Below are 24144 nucleotides of genomic sequence, written 5' to 3'. Positions count from 1 at the left end.
CACCTAGCCTACGGAATATCAGACCCGCTGTGTGGCTGGATTGAAGAGTTTTTAACAAACAGAACACAGCATCTTCTCAATGGAGAGACGTCTACAGACGTCAAAGCAACCTCTGGCATGCCACAGGGGAGTGTTATGGGACTATTGCTTTTCACAGTATATATAAACGACCTAGTAGATAGTGTCGTAAGTTCAATGCGGCTTTTCGCTGATGATGCTGTAGTATACAGAGAAGTTGCAGCGTTAGAAAATTGCAGTGAAATGCAGGACGATCTGCAGCGGATAAGCATTTGGTGCATGGAGTGGCAACTGACCCTTAACGTAGACAAATGTAACGTATTGCGAATACGTAGAAAGAAGGATCCTTTATTGTATGACTATATGATAGCGGAACAAACACTGGTAGCAGTTACTTCTGTAAAATATCTGGGAGGATGCGTACGGAACGATTTGAAGTGGAATGATTATATAAAGTTAATTGTTGGTAAGGCTGGTGCCAGGTTAAGATTCATTGGGAAAGTCCTCAGAAAATGTAGTCCATCAACAAAGGAGGTGGCTTACAAAACACTCGTTGCACCTCTACTTGAGTATTGCTCATCAGTGTGGGATCCGTACTAGGTCGGGTTGACAGAGGAAATAGGGAAGATCCAAAGAAGAGCGGTGCGTTTCTTCACAGGGTTATTTGGAAAGCGTGATAGCGTTACGGAGATGTTTAGCAAACTCGAGTGGCAGACTCTGCAAGAGAGGCGCTCTGCATTGCAGTTTAGCTTGCTGTCCAGGTTTCGAGAGGGTGCATTTCTGGATGAGGTATCGAATATATTGCTTCCCTCTATTCATACCTTCCAAGGAGATCACGAATGTAAAATTACAGAGATTCGAGCGCGGACGGAGGCTTTCCGGTAGTCGTTCTTCCCGCGAACCATACGCGACTGGAACAGGAAAGGGAGGTAACGACAGTGGCACGTAAAGTGCCCTCCGCCACACACCGTTGTGTGGCTTGCGAAATGTAGATGTAGACGTAGACCAACGACAAGTAGAACGATTATCAGCATGGATTTCCCTCTACAGGAAGGACTTTCCCAGTGGTTTTTGCACCAGATCGTCACCATTACTGGATTTCAGTCATCAGTCCTCTTTACTGATGAAGCAACCTTTAGCAGAACTGCCATCATCAACCTGCATAATAGTCATCCCATCAGCATCGGTTCAGCTTGAGCGTGTTGACAGGAATTCTAGGCGAACACATACTTGGGCCAGTTATTATTCCACAACGCCTCGATGGAGGAATGTACCTGGGCTTCTTCGAAATGTGCCTTTGGCAACATGACAGGTTATGTGGTTTCTGCGTGACAAAACACTACCGCATGTCCGCATTACAGCTCACCGACACCCCAACAGCATCGTCACCGGACTCTGGATAGGACACAGAGACCCTGCAGCACCGCCTGCTAGATCACTGGACTTAAAGCCGACAGGTTTTTTTTTTATCACTGGGGCCATCTGAAAAGCGTCGTGTATGCTGCACCGGTTCCTGATGTGCAGTCCCTTCAACAGAATGTTCACAGTGCGTATGTCGCAGTTCGGTGAGAGGCTGGCACGTGTGAAACGGTACAGCAATCCATTATTCGACGTGTGAATGCGTGCATGGCGTTAGAACCACTTTCAAGATCTGTTGTGACGTGGATACGATGCAGCTCTGCACTGTGTTTTCGGACAATTTGTTGTCGTTGCACGAACACCGTCAGTTTCTGGACACATGTTCCTAGGACATTTCTCCTTCTATCTCCAGTCTCTTTGTCGGTTTTCTGCATACTGACCGTGTGTACATGTAACAGTAGCGGCCATTAAAATTGTTACACCACGAAGATGACGTGCTACAGACGCGAAATTTAACCGATAGGTAGAAGATGCTGTGATATGCAAATTATTAGATTTTCAGAGCATTCACACAAGGTTGGCGACGGTGGCGACGCCTACAACGTGCTGACATGATAAAATCTTCCAACCGATTTCACATACACAAACAGCAGTTGATCGCTGTTGCCTGGTGAAACGTTGTTGTGATGCCTCGTGTAAGGAGGAGAAATGCGTACCATCACGTTTCCGACTTTGATAAAGGTCGGATTGTAGCCTATCGCGACATTGCTGCTCGCGTTGGTCGAGACCCAATGACTGTTAGGAGATTACGGAATCGGTGGGTTCAGGAGGGTAATACGGAACGCCGTGCTGGAGCCCAGCGGCCTCGCATCACTAGCAGTCGAGATGGCAGGCATCTTATCCGCATGGCAGTAACGGATCGTGCAGCTACGTCTCGGTCCCTGAGTCAACAGATAGGGACGTTTTCAAGACAACAACCATTTGCACGAACAGTTCGACGACGTTTGCAGCAGCATGGACTATCAGCATGGAGACCACGGCTGTGGTTACCCTTGACGCTGTATCACAGACAGGAGCGCCGGCGATGGTGTACTCGACGAAGAACCTGGGTGCACGAATGACAAAACGTCATTTTTTCGGATGAATCCAGGCTCTGTTTACAGCATTGCGATGGTCGCATCCGTGTTTGGCGACATCGCGGTGAACGCACTTTGGAAGCGTGTATTCGTCATCGCGATACTGGCGTATCACCCGGCGTGATGGTATGGGGTGCTTTTGGTTACACGTCTCGCTCACCTCTTGTTCTCATTGACGGCACTTTGAACAGTGGACGTTACATTTCAGATGTGTTACTACCCGTGGCTCTACCATTCATTCGATCCCTGCAAAACCCTACAGTTCAGCAGGATAATGCACGACCACATGTTGCAGGTCCTGCACGGGCCTTTCTGGATACAGAAAGTGTTCGACTGCTGCCCTGGCTAGCACATTCTCCAGATCTCTCACCAACTGAAAACGTCTGGTCAATGGTGGCCGAGCAACTGGCTCATCACAATACGCCAGTCACTACTCTTGATGACGTGTGGTATCGTGTTGAAGCTGCATTGGCAGCTGTACCTGTACACGCCATCCGAACTCTGTTTGACTCAATGCCAAGGCGTATCAAGGTCGTTATTACAGCTGGAGGTGGTTGTTCTTAGTACTGATTTCTCAGGATCTATGCACCCAAATTGCGTGAAAAGGTAATCACATGTCAGTTCTAGTATAATATATTTCTCCAATGAATACCCGTTTATCATCGGAATTTCTTCTTGGTGTAGCAATTTTAATAGCCAGTAGTGTAAATTACTTTTAGAAAGCAAGAAACACTGCACTTGTGGGATTGATTAAATAAAGAAGATTGGGCTATATAGATGGAGAATTATGTTTCGTCAGCAAAATGTTCAACAAAGAAACGCAAACGGAATTTATTTTGCCATCTTGTCATCAGTGGGAAACTGTGTACATTAGAACATCATACAGTTACCTGCAACCTTATCCCAGAACTTGTCAAGCAATAGCTGCAGTCAACAAGCCTCCATTTGGTGCATGATCAGAGAAACTTTCTATGCCACTGTCGTGCTTCCCTTTTCCTGATTCCTTCCCGAACGGTATACAGAAGAATGGATGTCGGTATGTTTCCGCATAGGTTCAGATTTCCTTGATTTTCTGATGATGGTAATTTCATGAGCTATGTATGTGAGGAAGCAATACGTTGCCAGATTCTTTTTCAAATATATCCTCTCAGAATTTCATCAGTAAACGTTTATATGCCTCATAACGTGTGCCAGTGAAGATGATGAACGTTTTCGTGAGCTTCTAATGTTTTTCAACTGGACTTTCGATCTTCTTTCGATTTTTCTCTTCTTTTATAATCCTTAAAGGCTCGCATTTTTCAGAATACAATACTTTACTTTTATGCAATTTATTGACTTATGATACACGTAAGTAATGCATTAAAGCTATATGTGATCTTTGGCACTTAGATGCATATTTTAATTTTTTTTGTGACATTGAAATTCTCTCTTCTGAATTCAAGCTGAGCAGCCCCAGCTCCTGTTCTTTCCATCAGCTGCCAGGTATTATCTATCGGTATGTCAATCGGCCAAGAAAATAAAAGCCAGTATCTTTTCCCTGCCCAGTATTTATTCTGCATCTAGAAGCATGGATCATACCCACTCGCCCATATAATTATGATAGGCTGCCATAATTTGAGGACGTTGTGCTGAAATGGTCTTCTTCCCATGTGCAGAGTATCATTTTAAATATAACACATGTTCCACTCTATGAGAAGTCGATGCTTCAGCAACTGCTGAATTTTCCACCCATTCTGTTACAATAACGCCATCATCCTTGTAAGATGAAGATTTAAAAATCCCATTTGCATTTCGTTAGCTAGCTCTTCCTTTGGAGAAATGAGGCAAGATTTGAGAACTCTGTTTTTTTCTAATAGTTCCCGTCCCTCCATAAACTTGTTCTGCTGGGAAAGTCAGAACATCAAATCCCCAGAAGAAATTCTGTGGCACTAGCCTTACTTCCAGTGTTAAATTTTCTACATCTAAATGAGTGAGGTGGCAGCATTACCAAACTGTTCTGCTTTTGCATTAGGCGACTTTTCTTGATAAAAAGAAGAATTTACAAAACATCCAGAAGTGGCGGACCAAACGAAAATTTGTATTCAAATCGTTTCCGCCTGATAAGTTGCTAGCAAGTGGGTCTCTCACAATATTTTATCATCGATTCCTCACAAGGCTGATGTTGAGAAACAAAGAGTTTATTACATTTGTCTCTTACTCTGTCAGTAAAGGATCTGTTTTACCACAACTTGACCTTTCCAGCAAATTTATTACTTTCACTACAGTGTAGGTATCTGAGTATTTGTCCTTCTCATCGAATTCCATACAAGCTCGTACCTTGTGTCCACACTGGAAACGCTGTGTAGCCGCTTACTGACGAGAGGGTTACAACTATTTAGAATGACGATGCCGAGGAAACACATTATTTCCTGAGACGCTGTGTGAGGATTCGGGAAGTTCTTAGAAAGTGTGCGGGTGTTTGACCCTTCGACTAGGAATTGTATGAGATCATCATCAGAAAGTAACTCCCCACTACACTTGTCAACACATATGCAAGAGCTTCAGTCAGGAAAAAGTTCCAGTTTAGAAGTTAATGCACCATAAGTATAAATACAGGTTTTCTGCTTATTTCCGAATTTCTCAAATCTGCTTCTGTTTTTGAATCTATCAGACTTAATTTAAGCTTTGGCCTGGAGTTGCCGATGGTTGAGAATGTCTGGTTTTCCCCCTTCATTGTCATCATCATCATCTGAGTCCCCATCCGTCGGAACTGCTAGATCAGGGGGACTATGTACGTTCCAACTGTCTGGGGGGACAGGATGTCTAGGACATCCTGCTCAGTCAGACCTGGTTGCAAACATTCCGCGATACCTTTGTTACGAAACAAAAGAGAGATAAGAAGCGAAATCATTTTTGACGCTGCCACCTGCCCAGTCTGTGCACATGGACCTGACTGAAAACTCAGTTTATAAACAGAATGTAAATTGATGGATAACAACTTCTTTCAAACCAAACCCCCAATATACATATTTAGATCTACTGCAAACAGTTTCACCCGGAAAAACAAAGAACTTCTTCATAAAACAGTACTTACTTAACATCAGTATGCTACATTTCTGTTGTTGAACCACTACCTATAATACAGGCTGTCACAAACACAATGGGAATGCTAACAATGAAGTGTGAAAACTAAGAATGTAGAAATCAAACCTCTCTGACAAGACTACATTGTCATCAACGCTAAAAATAATTGTGAGCTGACAGTGAAGAAAGAACAAAACTATTCAACATTTGCGTCAATATGGACCTGACCGCTCAACCTTTTTGTAAATTACCTCTTCCACAGATCAAATAATTTTGCTTGTGATCTTTCAAAGAATCTTCCTGGCCCACGTTTTGTGCGGGTGTTCAATTTAAGATCACCCTGTATGCAAAATCCAAGTAATTTCGTGGCTGTTTCTGTTTCCTGTTATTTTTCATCACGGTTGTACATTTCACGAAATTTTCTGCGAGTACAACTTTCAGATATACAAGCACATCACCTGTGAGTAGCCATATACAGCTTCAGTCATTTTCCACAATCGATGTGGCTGAGCACACGTCAGTACACATTGCGGGGCGGCGGGTAATTATGGGAATTATATAAACTGATTCGACGCCTTTTTACGAGAGCCTGGCAACTATTTTTGTGGTCAGCTAGAAAGCGATGGAGAACATACTGACCATAGTTTCCAGCCTGCACATCCACATTCTTGTCCAGCCCACTGAAAGAAATGTTTCTATTCTCTTTTTGCTAAGCGGGATCAGGACTATCATCATAAATGAAATTTTAGAGTTCTAGTTTATACTTATAGTTGGTAAAGTTTCACACACATAACATTGTCAATGCCATTATGTTCATACTGACAGTAGATCTTTGTTTCCTAAACAGCACTATTAGCATTTCAGAGGCGAGCTCTATGGTAAATTGCTACCATATTGTCTTTCGCCCTGACTACTGATACTTAATTAAATTAAATGCTCGCCACAAAAGTGGAAGATAATTTCCCCATTTGCCACGCGAATTTGTAAATATCACGGACGGCACACTAACAATTACATTGGCGACAATCTAAGCGATCCAGGACGGTGTACAGTCCTCGCGAGTTATTACAGAAAATCAGCGTTTTACAACAGCGCGCAATACGGCATTCGAGTGACATGGATCGTACAGTGGCTGGGTGCGAAGTGAAGCCTGTCAGGCTGTATTTATATACGTGGCGCAGCGGACGGCCAAGGGAACACCTGCTGTCATCCGCCCTATGCACACGGCAGCAGTTACTAAACGGCCGCTTTCTCTGACACATAATCTTTATTAATGTAATTATGAATTGATTTAGAACATCTTCATATTTGCCTGCATGTAGGCACGTTGATTGAAATTACAGAGAAAGTTTCAGCTCGATTGCTTAAAAACGTCGCCTTCTAGAAGTTTTAGAGCGGAACTGACAGCAAAAAAATGGTTCAAATGGCTCTGAGCACTATGCGACTTAACTTCTGAGGTCATCAGTCGCCTAGAAAGAATTAATAAAACCTAACTAACCTAAGGACATCACACACATCCATGCCCGAGGCAGGATTCGAACCTGCGACCGTAGCGGTCGTTCAGTTCCAGACTGCAGCACCTAGAACCGCACGGCCACTCTGGCCGGCAACTGACAGCAGATCCTTCCCTATGAACTATAAACTTAAGAGACCTTGTACTGGTTGTTATTAACAGTACGGCCCTGAAATTTGTTATATCTTCATTATTTAATAGGTTTTATCATGTGCAATAAACAAAATTTTCTAGCATTACAATTACAGATACTTAATCTACTACAAACGGGTATGTTTTAGTTACGAATTTAGTTTTCATTAAATTATTCGAAAACTATTAGCAGTAGCTTAATGTGGTCACGTAATTATTATCTTTAAGTTGAACTCAAACCTTACCCAAATTTGTACATTTCTAAGTATAATATTTAGCGCCTTCAATTTTTCTTAAAAACGTGGATTCTGACCACAATTTTTATTTAATCAAATTTAGACTTGCACCAATTAATTATGACCAATTTCTTGCTTCATAGCTTTATTGTTTAGCGCCATTTAATTTTTTCTTAAAACGGTATATTTATGAAAACTACTGATCTTTTCACCCACACACTTGGCATTTAAAACATGATTACATTAACATATATCTTGAAAAAAGTTTGAAAACGGCAGTTTTAACTTTTAATTTCGTTCTTAATTATGACGCAATACTTGTGTGCTACGCGCAGACGCTTTATGGTGACGTGGCGGTACTCGCAGTGAATTGTGGTGAGTCCCGGCGCAATCACTCGCCTCTGCATCTCTCAAACGATACAGCCCTTGTTTCGCTACAACATCTCACTAAGCTGTGTACAAATTCCAGCTGTAGCAGCCTCCTTTACTGGCAGCCCTGTGCTGCCGAACCCAGGACCCAAGTCAGTCGGACCCCACTGTCAGACTGTGTACCTTAACCTAATGTGTGCTAGACGGGACAACACTGAACGCCAGCCATGATGGCAGCACACTTACGGACTTAGCCACATTTCACCAAACGAGGCCAGCCTGCAGCTCGGGAGTGCTCACTGCAACCAAGCAGCACCACGAGCGTCGGTTTCTGGGGGTGGAATAAATATACCGATGGTATGGCTGCCACTGGCAAACTGTTGGGCAACAACCTAGTACCTACGCACCACACCGCCGCAGCCAAGTCCCAGGTGGAGAGCTGAAGGCCTTCCTGACCACTAGGAGCCTGGACCCACCATCCTCCCTGAAGCTCAATCACGATTGACCTTAGAAAATTGAGTCAGAAGCCTTGTTGTCACTCCTACAGCTGAATCAAAGACCTCGTCTCCAGCTGCAGCATACAGCATCGAATTAGATAAGGCTGACTGGATTGACTGCACTGTATTACTGTATTTTTCTCATGTTCCCCATGCAAGCGTTATGACTGGCAAATGGCAGCACTGTATGGCACACTTCGTTAAGCCAGAGGAACCTGTCGATTTGTTACAGTTTTGGAAAAATGTTGATGATTACACTAGCATGAGTCCCGTAAGACGCACACAGTACAACTTAATGGGACAGAGTGCACTGTGCACAGAGCTAGCATCAGTTAAGTGTTAAATATGACAAAAATTTGTTCCTTATGTGAAACAGTAAACTGAGACAAGATTTCTCAGTATTACACATAAGATATAGAAGTAATGTTTTAACATTGCAGTTGCCTATGTTTTTGTTGTTGTGGTTGTTGATATCATTGTTGTTCCTATTTCGTTTTTCTGTTGTATTTGTTACATAGATATTCCACAGTGCCAGAATGAGAAACATAGGGGGTTACCACGTGGGAAGCAGTGCAGTCTTTGGTCTAAAAAATGGCTGAAATGAAGGCAAATAATATAGAACTACATAGACAGTGGAATGATATGTCTATAAAGATTCTATTAGGGGATATTTTTGAGTGTCCTCCTTCAAAAGTTTACACTAGAAGTACAACTCATAATATTACTGATTTCAATGAAGTCTTATTGGGGAGACTTTTTAGTGACTGTGTATTAAAATTATCAGCAGTCACTCATTTTTACTGATATCTTCAAGGTGGTTACATAATGGGTTCAAGTTTTCTACATAAGATGTGCACAATATGGACATAGTGGCTGTTGTAAAGCATTCAGTATGACTTCCTTTCCTAAGGTTTCCAGCAAAGTGTGTTTTTAAATATTGGTGAGTTTTTCGTTCCACATGTCTGCTCCACAGAGCTTACCTATATCCATTAACATGTAACATGTCTGCAGCCATGATGTCAAGTCTTCAAACAGGCAGAGTTTAAAAACTGTAATTTATCAGTGTAAGTAACTATTTCCATAGTTATATTTCAATTATTTTGATACAAAAGGATAGCTGATATTTTATAATAACTGAGTTCCAACTGCCCGCCAAATTCTTGTTACTGCTGAAAACTTTTAAGATGTAGACGTTTGTTTAAGTTCTGCTTGCAACTATATGTTTTTCAGAAGCTTTCTGAGAAACCTAGTTTCTTTTCTAACGTATCATAGACTACATTTGGTTCTGCCCTATTTCTTGTAAGATGTTGGTGCTCTGACATTTCTAATCACTAGTAATTTACCACAGAATACAGTGCTGATGGATGTAATGTGTGCTCGTGCAGTATAAATTTACTTTAGTGTTATAGGGGAGATTCAATAAAAGGGAGAGAATAAGATACTGTTGAAGTATAAAACTACTTCTATAAAATGACACCAAGAAGAGCACTGAATTCAAAGTTCTCAGGTGACAAGCAGATTTCCATACTCAGTGTCACATACGTTTCTACAGGACACATCACAGAGAAGTTTAGGACTTGACATAGACATGGATTCACAGCAATATGTTGCAACATGTGCACCTATCTCTACCAGGCCAGCATGTATCTAGAAACTACTAGGAATTTAACTAACTCATCTATATCAAAATACCACTGACACATCACATGTGACTGTCTTTATCTGGGTAGATTGGTTTCAGAAATGTTAAACTTACCATCATGTTCACAAATGTAGCTTTTAAAACCGACTTTTAAGTAATTATGTTTTGTTATGTATTTGACACTTCTCTTCCTTTCATTATCAGTGATGGTGCAACCTTTCTTTATTACTTTTTTCATATATTTCAGAAAGACTTGAGAAGTAAAGACGTTCTTTGGAAATGTATTTTGGAAATTCTGCCTAGTGTGTATAATTCAAACATGGGCAGCCATTCATAACAGAAGGCAAAGGGAAAATCACTTACCTGTGTATACTCTGATATGAGATGATAATTTTCATTAAATCTTGACTGCAATAAAGTAGCTAAGTCGTTGTCTTCCAATGGCTGCTGTGTACTTGAGTCTCTGGTCAGGTACAGGAGGATGTATGTCCTGTAGGGAGTAAGGGAAATCCAAAGTTACATTTCTCATATTACATTAGAAATACGAGAGTTACCAAACATTATGCATTCTCAACCATACGATTTTAGCATTATATTGAAAACTACAGTCTGTGTAATACTTTATAAGCTGCATTATTATGTTTAATTCAGTTTTCATGTGTGAAAACATTATGCTTCATGTCAGAAGAACTATGGCATCATCTAGTGCAGAAAACAATCCATAAATTATTCTTTTCTTGTTACCTGTTGACACCATTAATCCTGTCAGCAGCATGAATCTGCAAGGTAACTACATCAGGGCTGTAGCTACCACTTTCTGTGTTAACTACTGTGAGTGCATTCTGTGGCAAAATTGCTTTTGGAGGATAAGTGTGGCCTATTATCCGCGATTCTTCACCCAGAGACACCGTCTTCGCAGAAACGGCCACGGAGTATGTCCTGGCAGCTGACAAACCTGTAATCTGAGAACGAATACATTTGAATGAAAATAATATGATAGAAACCATTCCAAATGGAGTATTATGCTGTTTTGTTGTGCACACACAACACTGCATAGGATATCAATGAATAAGTTTACAACGAGGCCTGGAGAAGATAAATCTGAACACAGAACATCTTCATTGTTGCTCTCGTGTTCTTCGCACCAGATACGAATATACGATGACCGGAGACAGAAACAAAAGGAGAGAGCGGAATAAGCGGAGAAAAGTCACATTAATAAAGAACTGTTAGTGTCAGATGTATATAATTTTTGTATTTAAAGTGCAGAACTGAAGGAGCCACGTCAGAAAAAAATGGTACCTTGCTTTAAAGTGAAACATTATTTGGTGGCACATTTTTACATTAAGTTATGGGCAAATATGTAAAATTAAAAACTCACGCAAAGAATAGCATATGGACTAGAAAGTGAAATGTTTCTATATTTCCATAACAAAATTTTACATGGAAGAAAATTATATATTATAGAAATATATGAAGTTATATTCCTCAAAAACACTAATTAGAAATGAAAAGACTTGTCTGTCTGTATGATCCACTGAAGAATATCAAAATAAATTTGTGAAACTAAAATATATTTTTTATCGGCCTACAGGTACCACATATAGAAAGTTAATGTACACTACAAGCTATGAGTTTTCTGGATCTGTAAGACTGTGATTATGATCATGATAATCTTTTTCATTATATCCATCTATTTTCTTTGGAATAATAATCTGAAAAAACTATTTAGTGCCTGTTTACATTAGTAGCTGGTTAGTATCGAGACTGTGCTTTGCCCTTACATGTACACCATAAAAAACGTTTGATTGGCTACGCAAAACAAACATATTTGACTGTTTCTTTAAAGAACAGAAGAGAAACACTATCTGTTTTGAATTTTAATTGTAATGTCCAGGAAGTTTTGCTTGAAAATTATGAATTACTTAGGAATCGAGCAGACAACTCACCGAATGGCAGAAGTGCTGCATTGTCGATAAGCACACAAACAAAGGGTACAGAGCTGTGATGGCTTTAAGAATGCACTTCCTTTTTCTAGCTCTAGGGAAAACATCCACATGAGTGCACAACACAAATGTGCACAGATGTCTCCCTACATTATGCTCAATCGACTGCCAGCTCTTTACTGGCCAACAGTAAGTATATTGGGGTGTGGTGGGGGTATGTGGATGGGTGAGGGGTGGAGACAAGTGGGAGGCTGGGAGGGAGTTTGGGGAAGCATCTAGCGGCTTGTGGGAGAGTGGGGAGACGTCTGTGGGCTACCTAGGGGTGCAGGTAAGACAGCTGGTGTCACGATGCTGGCAACATGATTTCATAGACTAGGGAGTGAGATAACAGCACACATTTAGTTGATGTAGTGGTACTGGGTGGGGGAGGGCATACGCACAAACACCCACACTTACACACACACACACACACACTACTGTGTGGGGGTGGAGGGGCACCGAGTTACCTTTCCTTTCGACCAGAAGATTGCAGGATCGAAGAATGTGCTGTAAGGATAGCTCCCATCTTCACAGCTCAGAGAATCTGGTGGTGGTGGGGAGGATCCAGATGGCATGGGTTTTGAAGTTGTCATTGAAACCTCGCATGTTGTAGCACTGGGTGGTCCAGCCAGTTTTTGCAGACAATTTGGTGGTGGCCATTCATTCTATTTGACAGCTGCTGTGTTATCAGACCAATGTAAAACACTGTGTAGTGTCTGCAACAGAGCTGGTATACAACATAGCTGCTTTCACAGGTGGTACAGGCTCTGATAGGGTAGGATAAGTCTGTGATGGGACTGGAGTAGGTCCGGCTGAGTGGCTTCCCAAAGTGGTTTTCCTCCACCTACGCAATCTCCACAAAATCCTAGCCCATCCCTTTGCCACTCCCATCCCTAGTCCCCTGCCACAAGGATTATACCGCTGTGAAAGGTCCAGATGCAAGACCTGGTTAATCCACTCACTGAGTACAGCTTAGTACAGTACTGTCAGAGGTTTATCCCAGCCCATGAGAGGTCAGACCACTTGTGAAAGCAGCCATGTTACATACAAACTCTGCTACAACTACTGCACAGCGTTTTACATTGGTATAACAAACAACCAGCTGTCAACCAGAATGACTGGCCGCCGCCAAACTGGTGCCAAAAACGAGGTACACCACCCAGAGGCACAACATGCAGCAGAGCACAACATATGGGATTTCAATGGCTTCTTCACAACCCATGCCATCTGGATCCTCTCCATCACCACTAGCTTTACTGAATTGCATAGTTGTGTGTGTGTGTGTGTGTGTGTGTGTGTGTGTGTGTGGTGTGTGTGTGTGTGTGTGTGTGTGTGTGTGAGACAGAGAGAGAGAGAGAGAGAGAGAGAGAGAGTATACACCACCCTGTGTCCCATTACCTCCACCAAATTTGTCCCCACATCAGCTGATTGTGTACTGTTATCTCTCTGCCTAGTCCATGAAAGTGTATGCTCAGCCTTCTGCCACCTGGCCCTCTACCTGCACCCCTAGGTATCTTACAGACTCCTTTCCACTCTCCCACAAGTCGCTTGGCACTCCCTCGACCACTCCGTGCCTCTGGACTCTCTCCATCCCTCACTCCACCCTACTGCACACCTCTAACTCGGCACAGTCCACTCATCGTGGGCCAGTGAAGAGCTGGCTGTCGGCTGAGCACAATGTAGAGGCAGAGGCATGTGCAGGTGAGTGAGTGTGTGTATGTGTATTTGTGTGCATGTTTTTTTCCTTCATCTAGAAAAAGGAAGTGCATTCAAGAAACTAGCCAAGCTCTTGTTTGTGTCACTATCGATGACACAGCACTTCTTCCTTTCGCTGAGTCGTCTCCTTTATCCCTAAACAATTAGTAACTTTTTATTTTCATTAGTTATACTGTATTCATTGATCACTCTGATAATTCACAGAGGAAGTTATTTAGCATCTAACAACTTTCTATACATAGGAAAGTTGTAAAGTATGAAATGTACGCCCTAAATATACTTGAGACTAATTTATCATTCAATATTAAAGATAAACACAATTTCCATAGACACCAAACGTATTAAAAATTTACGAAGTTATTCACTTAAGGAAACTCTTTACTTGTATTAGCATTTTCGATCTTCACTATGTATTCCGAGTGTATATTCTCTCTTAAACTAAGTTACATTGCCACTAAACACTTACAGTGCTTCTAAACTACTTGTTTTCATTTATTTCGTGTAATTTGTCACATAATATACTGAGGAATGGGGCAGCTGCATCAGGAACGCGGTTTTCGTAGTTCAGAATTGTGACATTATGGGTAGTTGCCTCATGGAGCCTTCAGCTAACAGAGGCGGCGTTAACTATGTGTTTAGTTGGTGGCTGAGAAGGGCTGGCTACACTAGCACAGAGTGCTGCTGGATGTGGGAATTTTACGGGTGGGTCCAAACAGGCACTGGTGAAGCGGTTGGAGCACACACAATGGCGACTACAGTGAACGAAAACATAAGATGGATATTGCTTTTCCATGGGAACTACGGTACAGGCCTCATTAAGAAGCTAACATAAAAGCAAATACAGCATAAAAATTGCAGCTGTTAGGTGAGCTCATTCTAACTTAATGCATGATTCAATGATAAGCAAGTACAACAGTTAATTATGAATACTGCACAGTACAACAGAAATTAATAACACTTAAACCACTGAAGTAATCACAGCATATGAAATATTTAACAAAAAGTGACAATGTCAGCACAGACTACAACAGGCCACGTTCCAAATTCTCTATGTCTCTCAAAAGTTACAGACTATTTCATAAAAGTCAAATACGCATATGTGCGAGAATCATAAATCCTTCACAAGCTACAGGTAATAAGAAGGCCATCATAGTTCCTCATCTAATCGCACCAGTTAATGATTGTTTAGATTTAATGATTAGATTTACTTTAAATGAATATGTATGTAGAAGGTCATTAACAAAAGTTGTATTAAATTGCTGTGGGAGTGTGAATATAAAATGTAAGACTTTTTGATCTAAAAACAAGTATCTAGAGGGCACGAGGGTTCATTTTCTTGTCTGGACATTTTTAATGTAATTTAAATGCAACTACATCATACTGTAAAATCAGACACTATCGCACTCATGACTTCTGTCAACAGTTTATGTGGTAATGTGTCACTTTTATAATGAGAGGTCACAAACTGATCACAGTTACTGTAATAATATTCGTCTAACCTCTGTATATAAAGGGCCATGTTTCGTCTGGCCCACTCACTCACTGACTCATTATCGAACAGACCAAGCCTCTAACGATAGAAACTTGAAATTTATAGAGGATTATGATTTTTTACTGTAGACATCGCTTAAGAAGGTATTTTTCGAATTTCCACTACTAAGGGAGTGAAAAAGGGACAGATATGTTTTTGAAAATATTTTCTATTAACGCAATTTTGAGGCCAGATCTATGAAAACTGGTATTCGGTTTCTTGGTCAGAAATAAAGAAATACGTTTGTTAGCATTATTGAAAATGTAACCACATATGGGGTTGAAATGCTAGGTGAATTACTTTTTGAAAATAAATAGTTGTAAATGAACTACTAAAGTGTTTTTAAAGCTACATCTATGCACACTGGTATTTAACATCGTGGTTACAAGTAAAAAAGTGTTTCTGGAATTTTGACCCCTATAGGGTTTGAAATAGCAACCAAAGAGTTTCATGAAATATTTCATTATGGACACACTCTCCAAGCTAAATTCATGAAAATTTGCATTTGACTTCTTGGGTAGACAAAAAACTACATGTATCACTGTTTTAGGAAATTCAACTGGTATGTGGGTGGAATAAGGGATGATAGTGGAAATATCTTATTATGCTAACATTCTTGTAGCTAATTCTATGAAAACCTGTGTTTGGCTCCTCTGTTAGAAACAAAAAAATATGCATGTCACTGTTTTTGGAAATTGAGTCCCTAAGAGGGTGAAATAGGGAGGTGAAATGTTTTATGAAAATATTTCGTTGTGAAAGCATTTTAAACCAAAATGTAGGAAAACTGCTGTTTGACTTCTCAGTTACAAATGAGAGAAATAGGAATTCACTGTTTTTGGAAATTTAACCCCTATATGGGTGAAACAGGGAAGGAAAAACTTTTTGAAAATGTGTCGCCATTAAGGCAATTTTAAAGATCGAGCTATGATTTATTTTCCCAGAGAGAATTAAAAAGTACTAACTTCAGAATTTTTGGAAATTAAATGGCAAGGGGGTAAAATAGGGGCGAAAGTTGTTTTGCATATGAATAATAAGTAAGGAACTATTAAAACATGTGTAAAGCAACTGGTATGAAAAGTGGTATTTGATCTTTCAGTTAAAAATGAAAAAAGTAAGCCGGCCGAAGTGGCCGTGCGGTTAAAGGCGCTGCAATCTGGAACCGCAAGACCGCTACGGTCGCAGGTTCGAATCCTGCCTCGGGCATGGATGTTTGTGATGTCCTTAGGTTAGTTAGGTTTAACTAGTTCTAAGTTCTAGGGGACTAATGACCTCAGCAGTTGAGTCCCATAGTGCTCAGAGCCATTTGAACCATTTGAAAAAAGTACGTGAATCAGTGTTTTTGGAAATTTGACCCTCCAAGGGAGTGAAATAGAGGATGTAATGTTTTGTGATATTATTTCATTATGAAAACGTTTTCAAAGCGAAATTATGAAAATTTGAAAATGGATTTTGTGTTGTATATATAAAGTAACGTGTTTCACTGTTTTAGTAAATTCATTCCCTTGGGGGATGAAAATATTTATAGTATTAACAAATATTTATAGCTAAATCTATGAAAACTGGTATTTGACTTGTCAGTTGGATGTAAAGAAACAGGTTAGGGGGATGAAAGTTTCTTAGGAAATATCAACACGAGGCTTGTCCTCACTACTAATTGATGCAAAATTTCGTCTCCATTTGCTCCCAGGCAGACTCATGACGTTATATGTTTTGAATACCCCATCTGTATTCGGCCAGTGTCCGTTGTTACTAGCACCCCATGGTAAGCATCTTCTTCTGCACCGGAATCAAGGGAGCGTTTAGTTTCACAGCGGCATCTTACTGCTGAAAATTATTCGCATGTCTAGTGATTTCTATGGGGTTTCTTTACGGTGTTTCATAATATTTGCTTGTGGCTGCCAGTGCTTGGGTGTTACCAAAACGAGTCCCGTGGTCTCCTTGTCACAAAGCATGTTCCATAAGAGCTGCTATGACAGTTTCTCCCCTTCTACAATTGCTTAGGTGAGGTTGTAGCTGCTTTATGACCGATCTTTTAGTTGTGCCAAAGTATACGTCTCCACAACTGCGCAGTATCCTGCAAACTCCGGCTTTTTTCAGCGGTTTGGGAGCACCCTTGGCCGAATTAAGGTGTTCCTGTATCTTCCGGATGGATTTGCAGATTACAGCGATATTTCATTTACTCACCATCTTTCCTGTGCCGTCAGTAATGTATTTTACGAACGTCAGGAAAACCTTGAACTACGCAGACACCTGTACTTCGTTATGACCTTCTCATGTCTATCCTAACGTCTTTGTTATTTCTGCATACGGATATTCGTTATTTAGGAATGCATTGGTGAGATACTAAAATGATGTTTCCAGCAGATCTGGTTCACAGATGTTCCTCGCTCTATCCACCGACGTTTCTGTAAAACATCGCTTTTTGTCGTGGATGATGGTTTCAATCCCAGGGTAGGAACGGTCGATGGACATACAATTTCATTTTACAGTGTGAGCCATGATTCCATCTTCTGTCCAGAACCCATCCATCTACCTCCTACTCCACACTGAATTGAATATTTGGATTAAAACCATTGACATGCTCACGAAAACGAATCATTTCTACAGAATGAGATTTTCACTCTGCAGCGGAGTGTGCGCTGATATGAAACTTCCTGGCAGATTAAAACTGTGTGCCCGACCGAGACTCGAACTCGGGACCTTTGCCTTTCGCGGGCAATCACTAGGTCAATTAATCCACTTCCTGTATGTCTGAAGAAATAATAAATCAATAACCTTACTGTGATAGTGGGCCAAATTCCAAAACTGTTTCATTGCCGTTGTCAGGAGGGAGAATGATAATACTGTTGTCCTCATCAAGGTGTTTAGGAGCATTCTTCTCGCCCACACTTATGTTACTTTTAGGAGCTAATACTCTTACTGCTTCTATACATATTTCATCAACTGTTACCGGATCCACTCTACGAGTGCAATTTCTTCCGTATGTGAATTTGACAGACCAATGGTAAAATTTCCTTCCTGGCAAGTACAGATATCTTATAGATAAAGAGTATTCGGATAAATGGATAAGTGTAGGAAATGTCGAAATGCCATAAAGTACGATTAAGTTACAAGTTATCAAATTTCTTCTCCTATTAGACGATGTCAAACGCGTTTTCCCGTAGTACCATGCAATAATCTGTCAATTTTGTCAGAGCCATCACAATTTATTATCCCGTAGTGCCTCACAATAATCTATCCATTTTTTTGCAGTCACCAGTACACAGTTTATCATTCTAAGGTTGTTGTTGTTGTGGTCTTCAGTCCTGAGACTGGTTTGATGCAGCTCTCCATGCTACTCTATCCTGTGCAAGCTTCTTCATCTCCAACTACTGCAGCCTACATCCTTCTGAATCTTCTTAGTGTATCCATTTCTTGGTCTCCCTCTACGATTTTTACCCTCCACGCTGCCCTGCAATACTAAACTGGTGATCCCTCGATGTCTCAGAACATGTCCTACCAACCGATCCCTTCTTCTAGTCAAGTTGTGCCACAAGCTCCTCTTCTCCCCAACTCTATTCAATACCTCCTCATTAGTTATGTGATCTAACCATCTAATCATCAGCATTCTTCTGTAGCACCACATTTCGAAAGCTTCTATTCTCTTCTTGTCTAAACTATTTATCGTCCACGTTTCACTTCCATACATGGCTACACTCCATACAAATACTTTCAGAAACGACTTCCTGGCATTTAACTCTACACTCGATGTTAACAAATTTTTCTTCTTCAGAGACGCTTTCCTTGCCATAGCTATTCTACATTTTATATCCTCTCTACTTCAACCATGATCAGTTATTTTGCTCCCCAAATAGCAAAACTCCTTTACTACTTTAAGTGTCTCATTTCCTAATCTAATTCCCTCAGCATCACCCAACTTAATTTGACTACATTCCATTATCCTAGTTTTCCTTTTGTTGACGTTCATCTTATACCCTCCTTTCAAGACACTGTCCATTTCGCTCAGCTGCTCTTCCAAGTCCTTTGCTGACTCTGACAGAATTACAATGTCATCAGCGAACCTCAAAATTTTTATTTCTTCTCCATGGATTTTAATTCCTACTTCATACTTTTCTTTTGATTCCTTTATTGCTTGCTCAATATACAGATTGAATAACATTGGGTATAGGCTACAACCCTGTCTCACTCCCTTCCCAACCACTGCTTCCCTTTCATACCCCTCGACTCTTATAACTGCCATCTGCCTTCTGTACAATCTGTAAGTAGCCTTTCGCTCCCTGTATTTTACCCCTGCCACCTTCAGAATTTGAAAGTGAGTATTCCAATCAACATTGTCAAAAGCTTTCTCTAAGTCTACAAATAATAGAAACGTAGGTTTGTCTTTCCTTAATCTTTCTTTTAAGATAAGTCGCAGGCTCAGTATTGCCTCACGTGTTCCAACATTTCTATGGAATCCAATCTGATCTTCCCCGAGGTCGGCTTCTATCAGTTTTTCCATTCGTCTGTAAAGAATTCGCGTTAGTATTTTGCAGCTGTGACTTATAAAACTGATAGTTCGGTAATTTTTACATCTGTGAACACCTGCTTTCTTTGGGATTGGAATTATTGCATTCTTCTTGAAGTCTGAAGGTATTTCGCTTGTCTCATACATCTTGCTCACCAGATGGTAGAGGTTTGTCAGGACTGGCTCTCCCAAGGCTGTCAGTAGTTCTAATGGAATGTTGTCTACTCTGGGGGACTTGTTTCGACTCAGGTCTTTCAGTGCTCTGTCAAACTCTTCACGCAGTATCGTATCTCCCATTTCATCTTCATCTACATCCTCTTCCATTTCCATAATATTGTCCTCAAGAACATCGCCCTTGTATAGACCCTCTATATACTCCTTCCACCTTTCTGCTTTCCATTCTTTGCGTAGAACTGGGTTTCCATCTGACCTCTTGATATTCATGCAAGTCATTCTCTTTTCTTCAAAGGTCTTTTTAATTTTCCTATACGCAGTATCTGTCTTACCCCTAGTGAGATAAGCCTCTACAGTTCCGCACTGTCGCCTGATAAACAAAGTAAGAGCCTACGGAATATCAGACCAGCTGTGTGGCTGGATTGAAGAGTTTTTAGCAAACAGAACACAGCATGTTGTTATCAATGGAGAGACGTCTACAGACGTTAAAGTAACCTCTGGCGTGCCACAGGTGAGTGTTATGGGACCATTGCTTTTCACAATATATATAAATGACCTAGTAGATAGTGTCGGAAGTTCCATGCGGCTTTTCGCGGATGATGCTGTAGTATACAGAGAAGTTGCAGCATTAGAAAATTGTAGCGAAATGCAGGAAGATCTGCAGCGGATAGGCACTTGGTGCAGGGAGTGGCAACTGACCCTTAACATAGACAAATGTAATGTATTGCGAATACATAGAAAGAAGGATCCTTTATTGTATGATTATATGATAGCGGAACAAACACTGGTAGCAGTTACTTCTGTACAATATCTGGGAGTATGCGTGCGGAACGATTTGAAGTGGAATGATCATATAAAATTAATTGTTGGTAAGGCGGGTACCAGGTTGAGATTCATTGGGAGAGTGCTTAGAAAATGTAGTCCATCAACAAAGGAGGTGGCTTACAAAACACTCGTTCGACCTATACTTGAGTATTGCTCATCAGTGTGGGATCCATACCAGATCGGTCTGACGGAGGAGATAGAGAGGATCCAAAGAAGAGCGGCGCGTTTCGTCACAGGGTTATTTGGTAACCGTGATAGCGTTACGGAGATGTTTAATAAACTCAAGTGGTAGACTCTGCAAGAGAGGCGCTCTGCATCGCGGTGTAGCTTGCTCGCCAGGTTTCGAGAGGGTGCGTTTCTGGATGAGGTATCGAAAATATTGCTTCCCCCTACTTATACCTCCCGAGGAGATCACGAATGTAGAATTAGAGAGATTAGAGCGCGCACGGAGGCTTTCAGACAGTCGTTCTTCCCGCGAACCATACGCGACTGGAACAGGAAAGGTAGGTAATGACAGTGGCACGTAAAGTGCCCTCCGCCACACACCGTTGGGTGGCTTGCGGAGTATAAAAGTAGATGTAGATGTAGATCTACTTTACTAAATATATAAATCTTCTTGTATCTCTTAGTTGACCTCTCTAATTACGAACTACCTAACAGTCACTGGCACTAGTCTCAAGACAGAAATCATCTAAATGGTCTGCTCTACTTGTTGCCATTAGAGGTAATAGGAGGGGGGTTTGAAAAGCTCTCAGAACGGATTAGGAAAAAAATACTTACATCACTGAAACTATTTTACTTTTGAATGTAGTCTTTTTGTAGATTAATTCACTTGGTCCAGCGATGTGCCAGTGCCTTGTTCCCATCTCTAAAATGAGTTTCCTCCAGGCCTGCAAAATAGATGTCAACTCTGGCTATCAGTTCTTCGGTCAAAGTGAACCTTTGTCCACCAAGAAAGTTTTGCAGTTTTGGGAAGAGATGGAAGTCTGACGGAACCATATCAGGTGAATAAGGCGGGTGTGGCAACAATTCGTACCTTAGTTCGGGTAATTTTTTCATGATGACGGCACATATGTGCGGGCGCGTTGTCTCGATGGAAGATGACACTCTTCCTTGCTAAACGTGACCTTTTATCGCTTATATTTTGTTGCAATTTTCCCAGGAGGTTATCATAGTAATTTACAGTAATTGGTTGCACAGTTGGGAGTTAATATACAAACAGAATCCCCTTCGCATCCCAGAACACTGATGCCATGACCTTTCCCACCAAAGGAATTGTCTTTGCTTTCTTTGGTGGAGGAGAATCAGCATGTTTCCACTGCTTTGACTGTTGTTTTGTCTCTGGGGTTTAGTAGTGCATCCAAGTTTAATCTGTATTCACAAACCGGTCCAAAAAATCTTGTTCGTTTCTCCTGAAACTGTCCGAACATTGCTCATATATGTCCATTCTCACGCGTTTTTGATCCAGCGTCAAGATTCGCGGCACCCATCTTGCAGATAACTTTCTTACTTCTAATTCTTCAGTTAAAATGGGATATACTCTTTCAGATGATGTCTGACAAGCAAGAGCAGTTTCTCGCACTTTCAAACGGCGGTCCTCCGTGAATATTTAGTGCACTTTTGCATTGATTTCTGGTATATTGACACATCTTGGCCGACCACTGTGCGGATCATCATCGAAGCTCTACCGAAAATTTTTAAATGCATTTCTCCACCTGGAAGCAGTTCAGTGTAAAGGAGCAGAGTCCCCCAATGTATTCTGTAAACCAGCATGAATGCTCTTTGCTTTCATACCTTTCTTTACGAAGTACTTAATCACTGCTCGAATTTCGATTTTACCATCTTCGCAAATCACTACGTGAGAACAACAACAGTGCCACTTCACCGCCACACATCTCTTTCGAGAGCACTGATGTGGCACGTGTTTACAGGCTACAGTCCAATGAATATCACGTGAACAACTCGCTGTGCCAGCGCTGACCTCTCGTGATGATTCCAAGAACTTCACAAACCACCCTCATACATTTTCATCATGAGGCGCTACAAAAGTATGTGTTCTAAGTAACTTTCAAATAAATCACCTAGGTTATTAAGATGTCCACTTATTGAAATTATCCTAACCAAATGTTGGATGACAAAAGAGTCCTTCAGTGATGAGAGCATTACTGGGGAAAATATATGCTAGTGAAGTGGGTTTTTCATTAAACGTTTTGGCTACACATGAGGATATATTCCTAGAACTTTTCGAACGATCCTCTTCCATTTCCATCATGAGGCGCTACCAAAGTATGTGTTCTAAGTAACATTCAAATTAATCTTCTAGGTTATTAGCATGTCCACTTATTGAAATCATCCTAACCAAATGTTGGATGACAAAATAATCCTTCAGTGATGGGAATATGACTGGGGAACATGCATTCTAGTTACATATGTTTTTCATTAAACGTTTTGGCTACATATGAGGATATATTCCTAGAACTTTTGTAACGATCCTCTTCCATTTCCATCATGAGGCGCTAACAAAATATGTGATCTAAGTAACTGTCAAATTAATCACTTAGGTTATTAGAATGTCCACTTATTGAAATCATCCTAACCAAATGTTGGATAGCAAAAGAGTCCTTCAGTGATGAGAGTTTGACTGAAGAACACACGTTCTAGTGACGTGGGTTTTCCATTAAACGTTTTGGCTACATATGAGGATATATTCCTAGAACGTTTCAAACGATCCTCTTCCACTTCCATCATGAGGCGCTACCAAAGTATGTGTTCTAAGTAACTTTCAAATTAATCACCTAGGTTATTAGGATGTCCACTTATTGAAATCATCCAAACCAAATGTTGGATAACAAAATAGTCCTTCAGTGATGAGAATATGACTGGGGAACATACATTCTAGTTACGTATGTTTTTCATTAAACGTTTTGGCTACATATGAGAATATATTCCTAGAACTTTTCAAACGATCCTCTTCCATTTCCATCATGAGGCGCTACCAAAGTATGTGTTCTAAGTAATTTTCAAATTAATCACCTAGGTTATTAGGATGTCCACTTATTATAAACATCCTAAACAAATGTTGGATAGCAAAATAGTCCTTCAGTGATGAGAATATGACTGGGGAACATACATTCTAGTTGCGTATATTTTCCATTAAACGTTTCGGCTACATATGAGGATATATTCCTAGAACTTTTCAAACGATCCTCTTCCATTTCCATTATGAGGCGCTACCAAAGTATGTGTTCCAAGTAACTTTCATATTAATCACCTAGGTTATTAGGATGTCCACTTATTGAAATCATCCTAAACAAATGTTGGATAACAAAAGAGTCCTTCAGTGATGAGAGTATGACTGGGGAACATACATTCTAGTGAGGGGGATTTTAATTAAACGTTTTGGTTACATATGAGGATGTATTCCTAGAACTTTTCGAACGATCC

At 40.8% G+C, this 24144-nt stretch overlaps 1 protein-coding gene across 3 annotated transcripts in view; it reads right to left on the bottom strand.

Moving 5' to 3' along the window:
• LOC124553634 overlaps positions 1-24144 on the bottom strand; it is a 518253-nt gene that overhangs the window by 8140 nt on the left and 485969 nt on the right. For all 3 annotated transcript variants that reach the window (XM_047127501.1, XM_047127504.1, XM_047127503.1), the window contains 2 exons: positions 10710-10927; positions 10329-10455 (listed from right to left, as the gene is read on the bottom strand). In XM_047127501.1, coding sequence (XP_046983457.1) covers positions 10329-10455; positions 10710-10927 — 345 coding nt within the window. The remainder of the gene's footprint in view (positions 1-10328; positions 10456-10709; positions 10928-24144) is intronic.

The sequence above is a fragment of the Schistocerca americana genome, chromosome 11 (genome assembly GCF_021461395.2).
Source record: "Schistocerca americana isolate TAMUIC-IGC-003095 chromosome 11, iqSchAmer2.1, whole genome shotgun sequence".
In the NCBI taxonomy this organism is placed as follows: domain Eukaryota; kingdom Metazoa; phylum Arthropoda; class Insecta; order Orthoptera; family Acrididae; genus Schistocerca; species Schistocerca americana.
The sequence above is the reverse complement of the archived record's forward strand: the minus strand, read 5'-3'. Positions and strand labels throughout refer to the sequence as shown.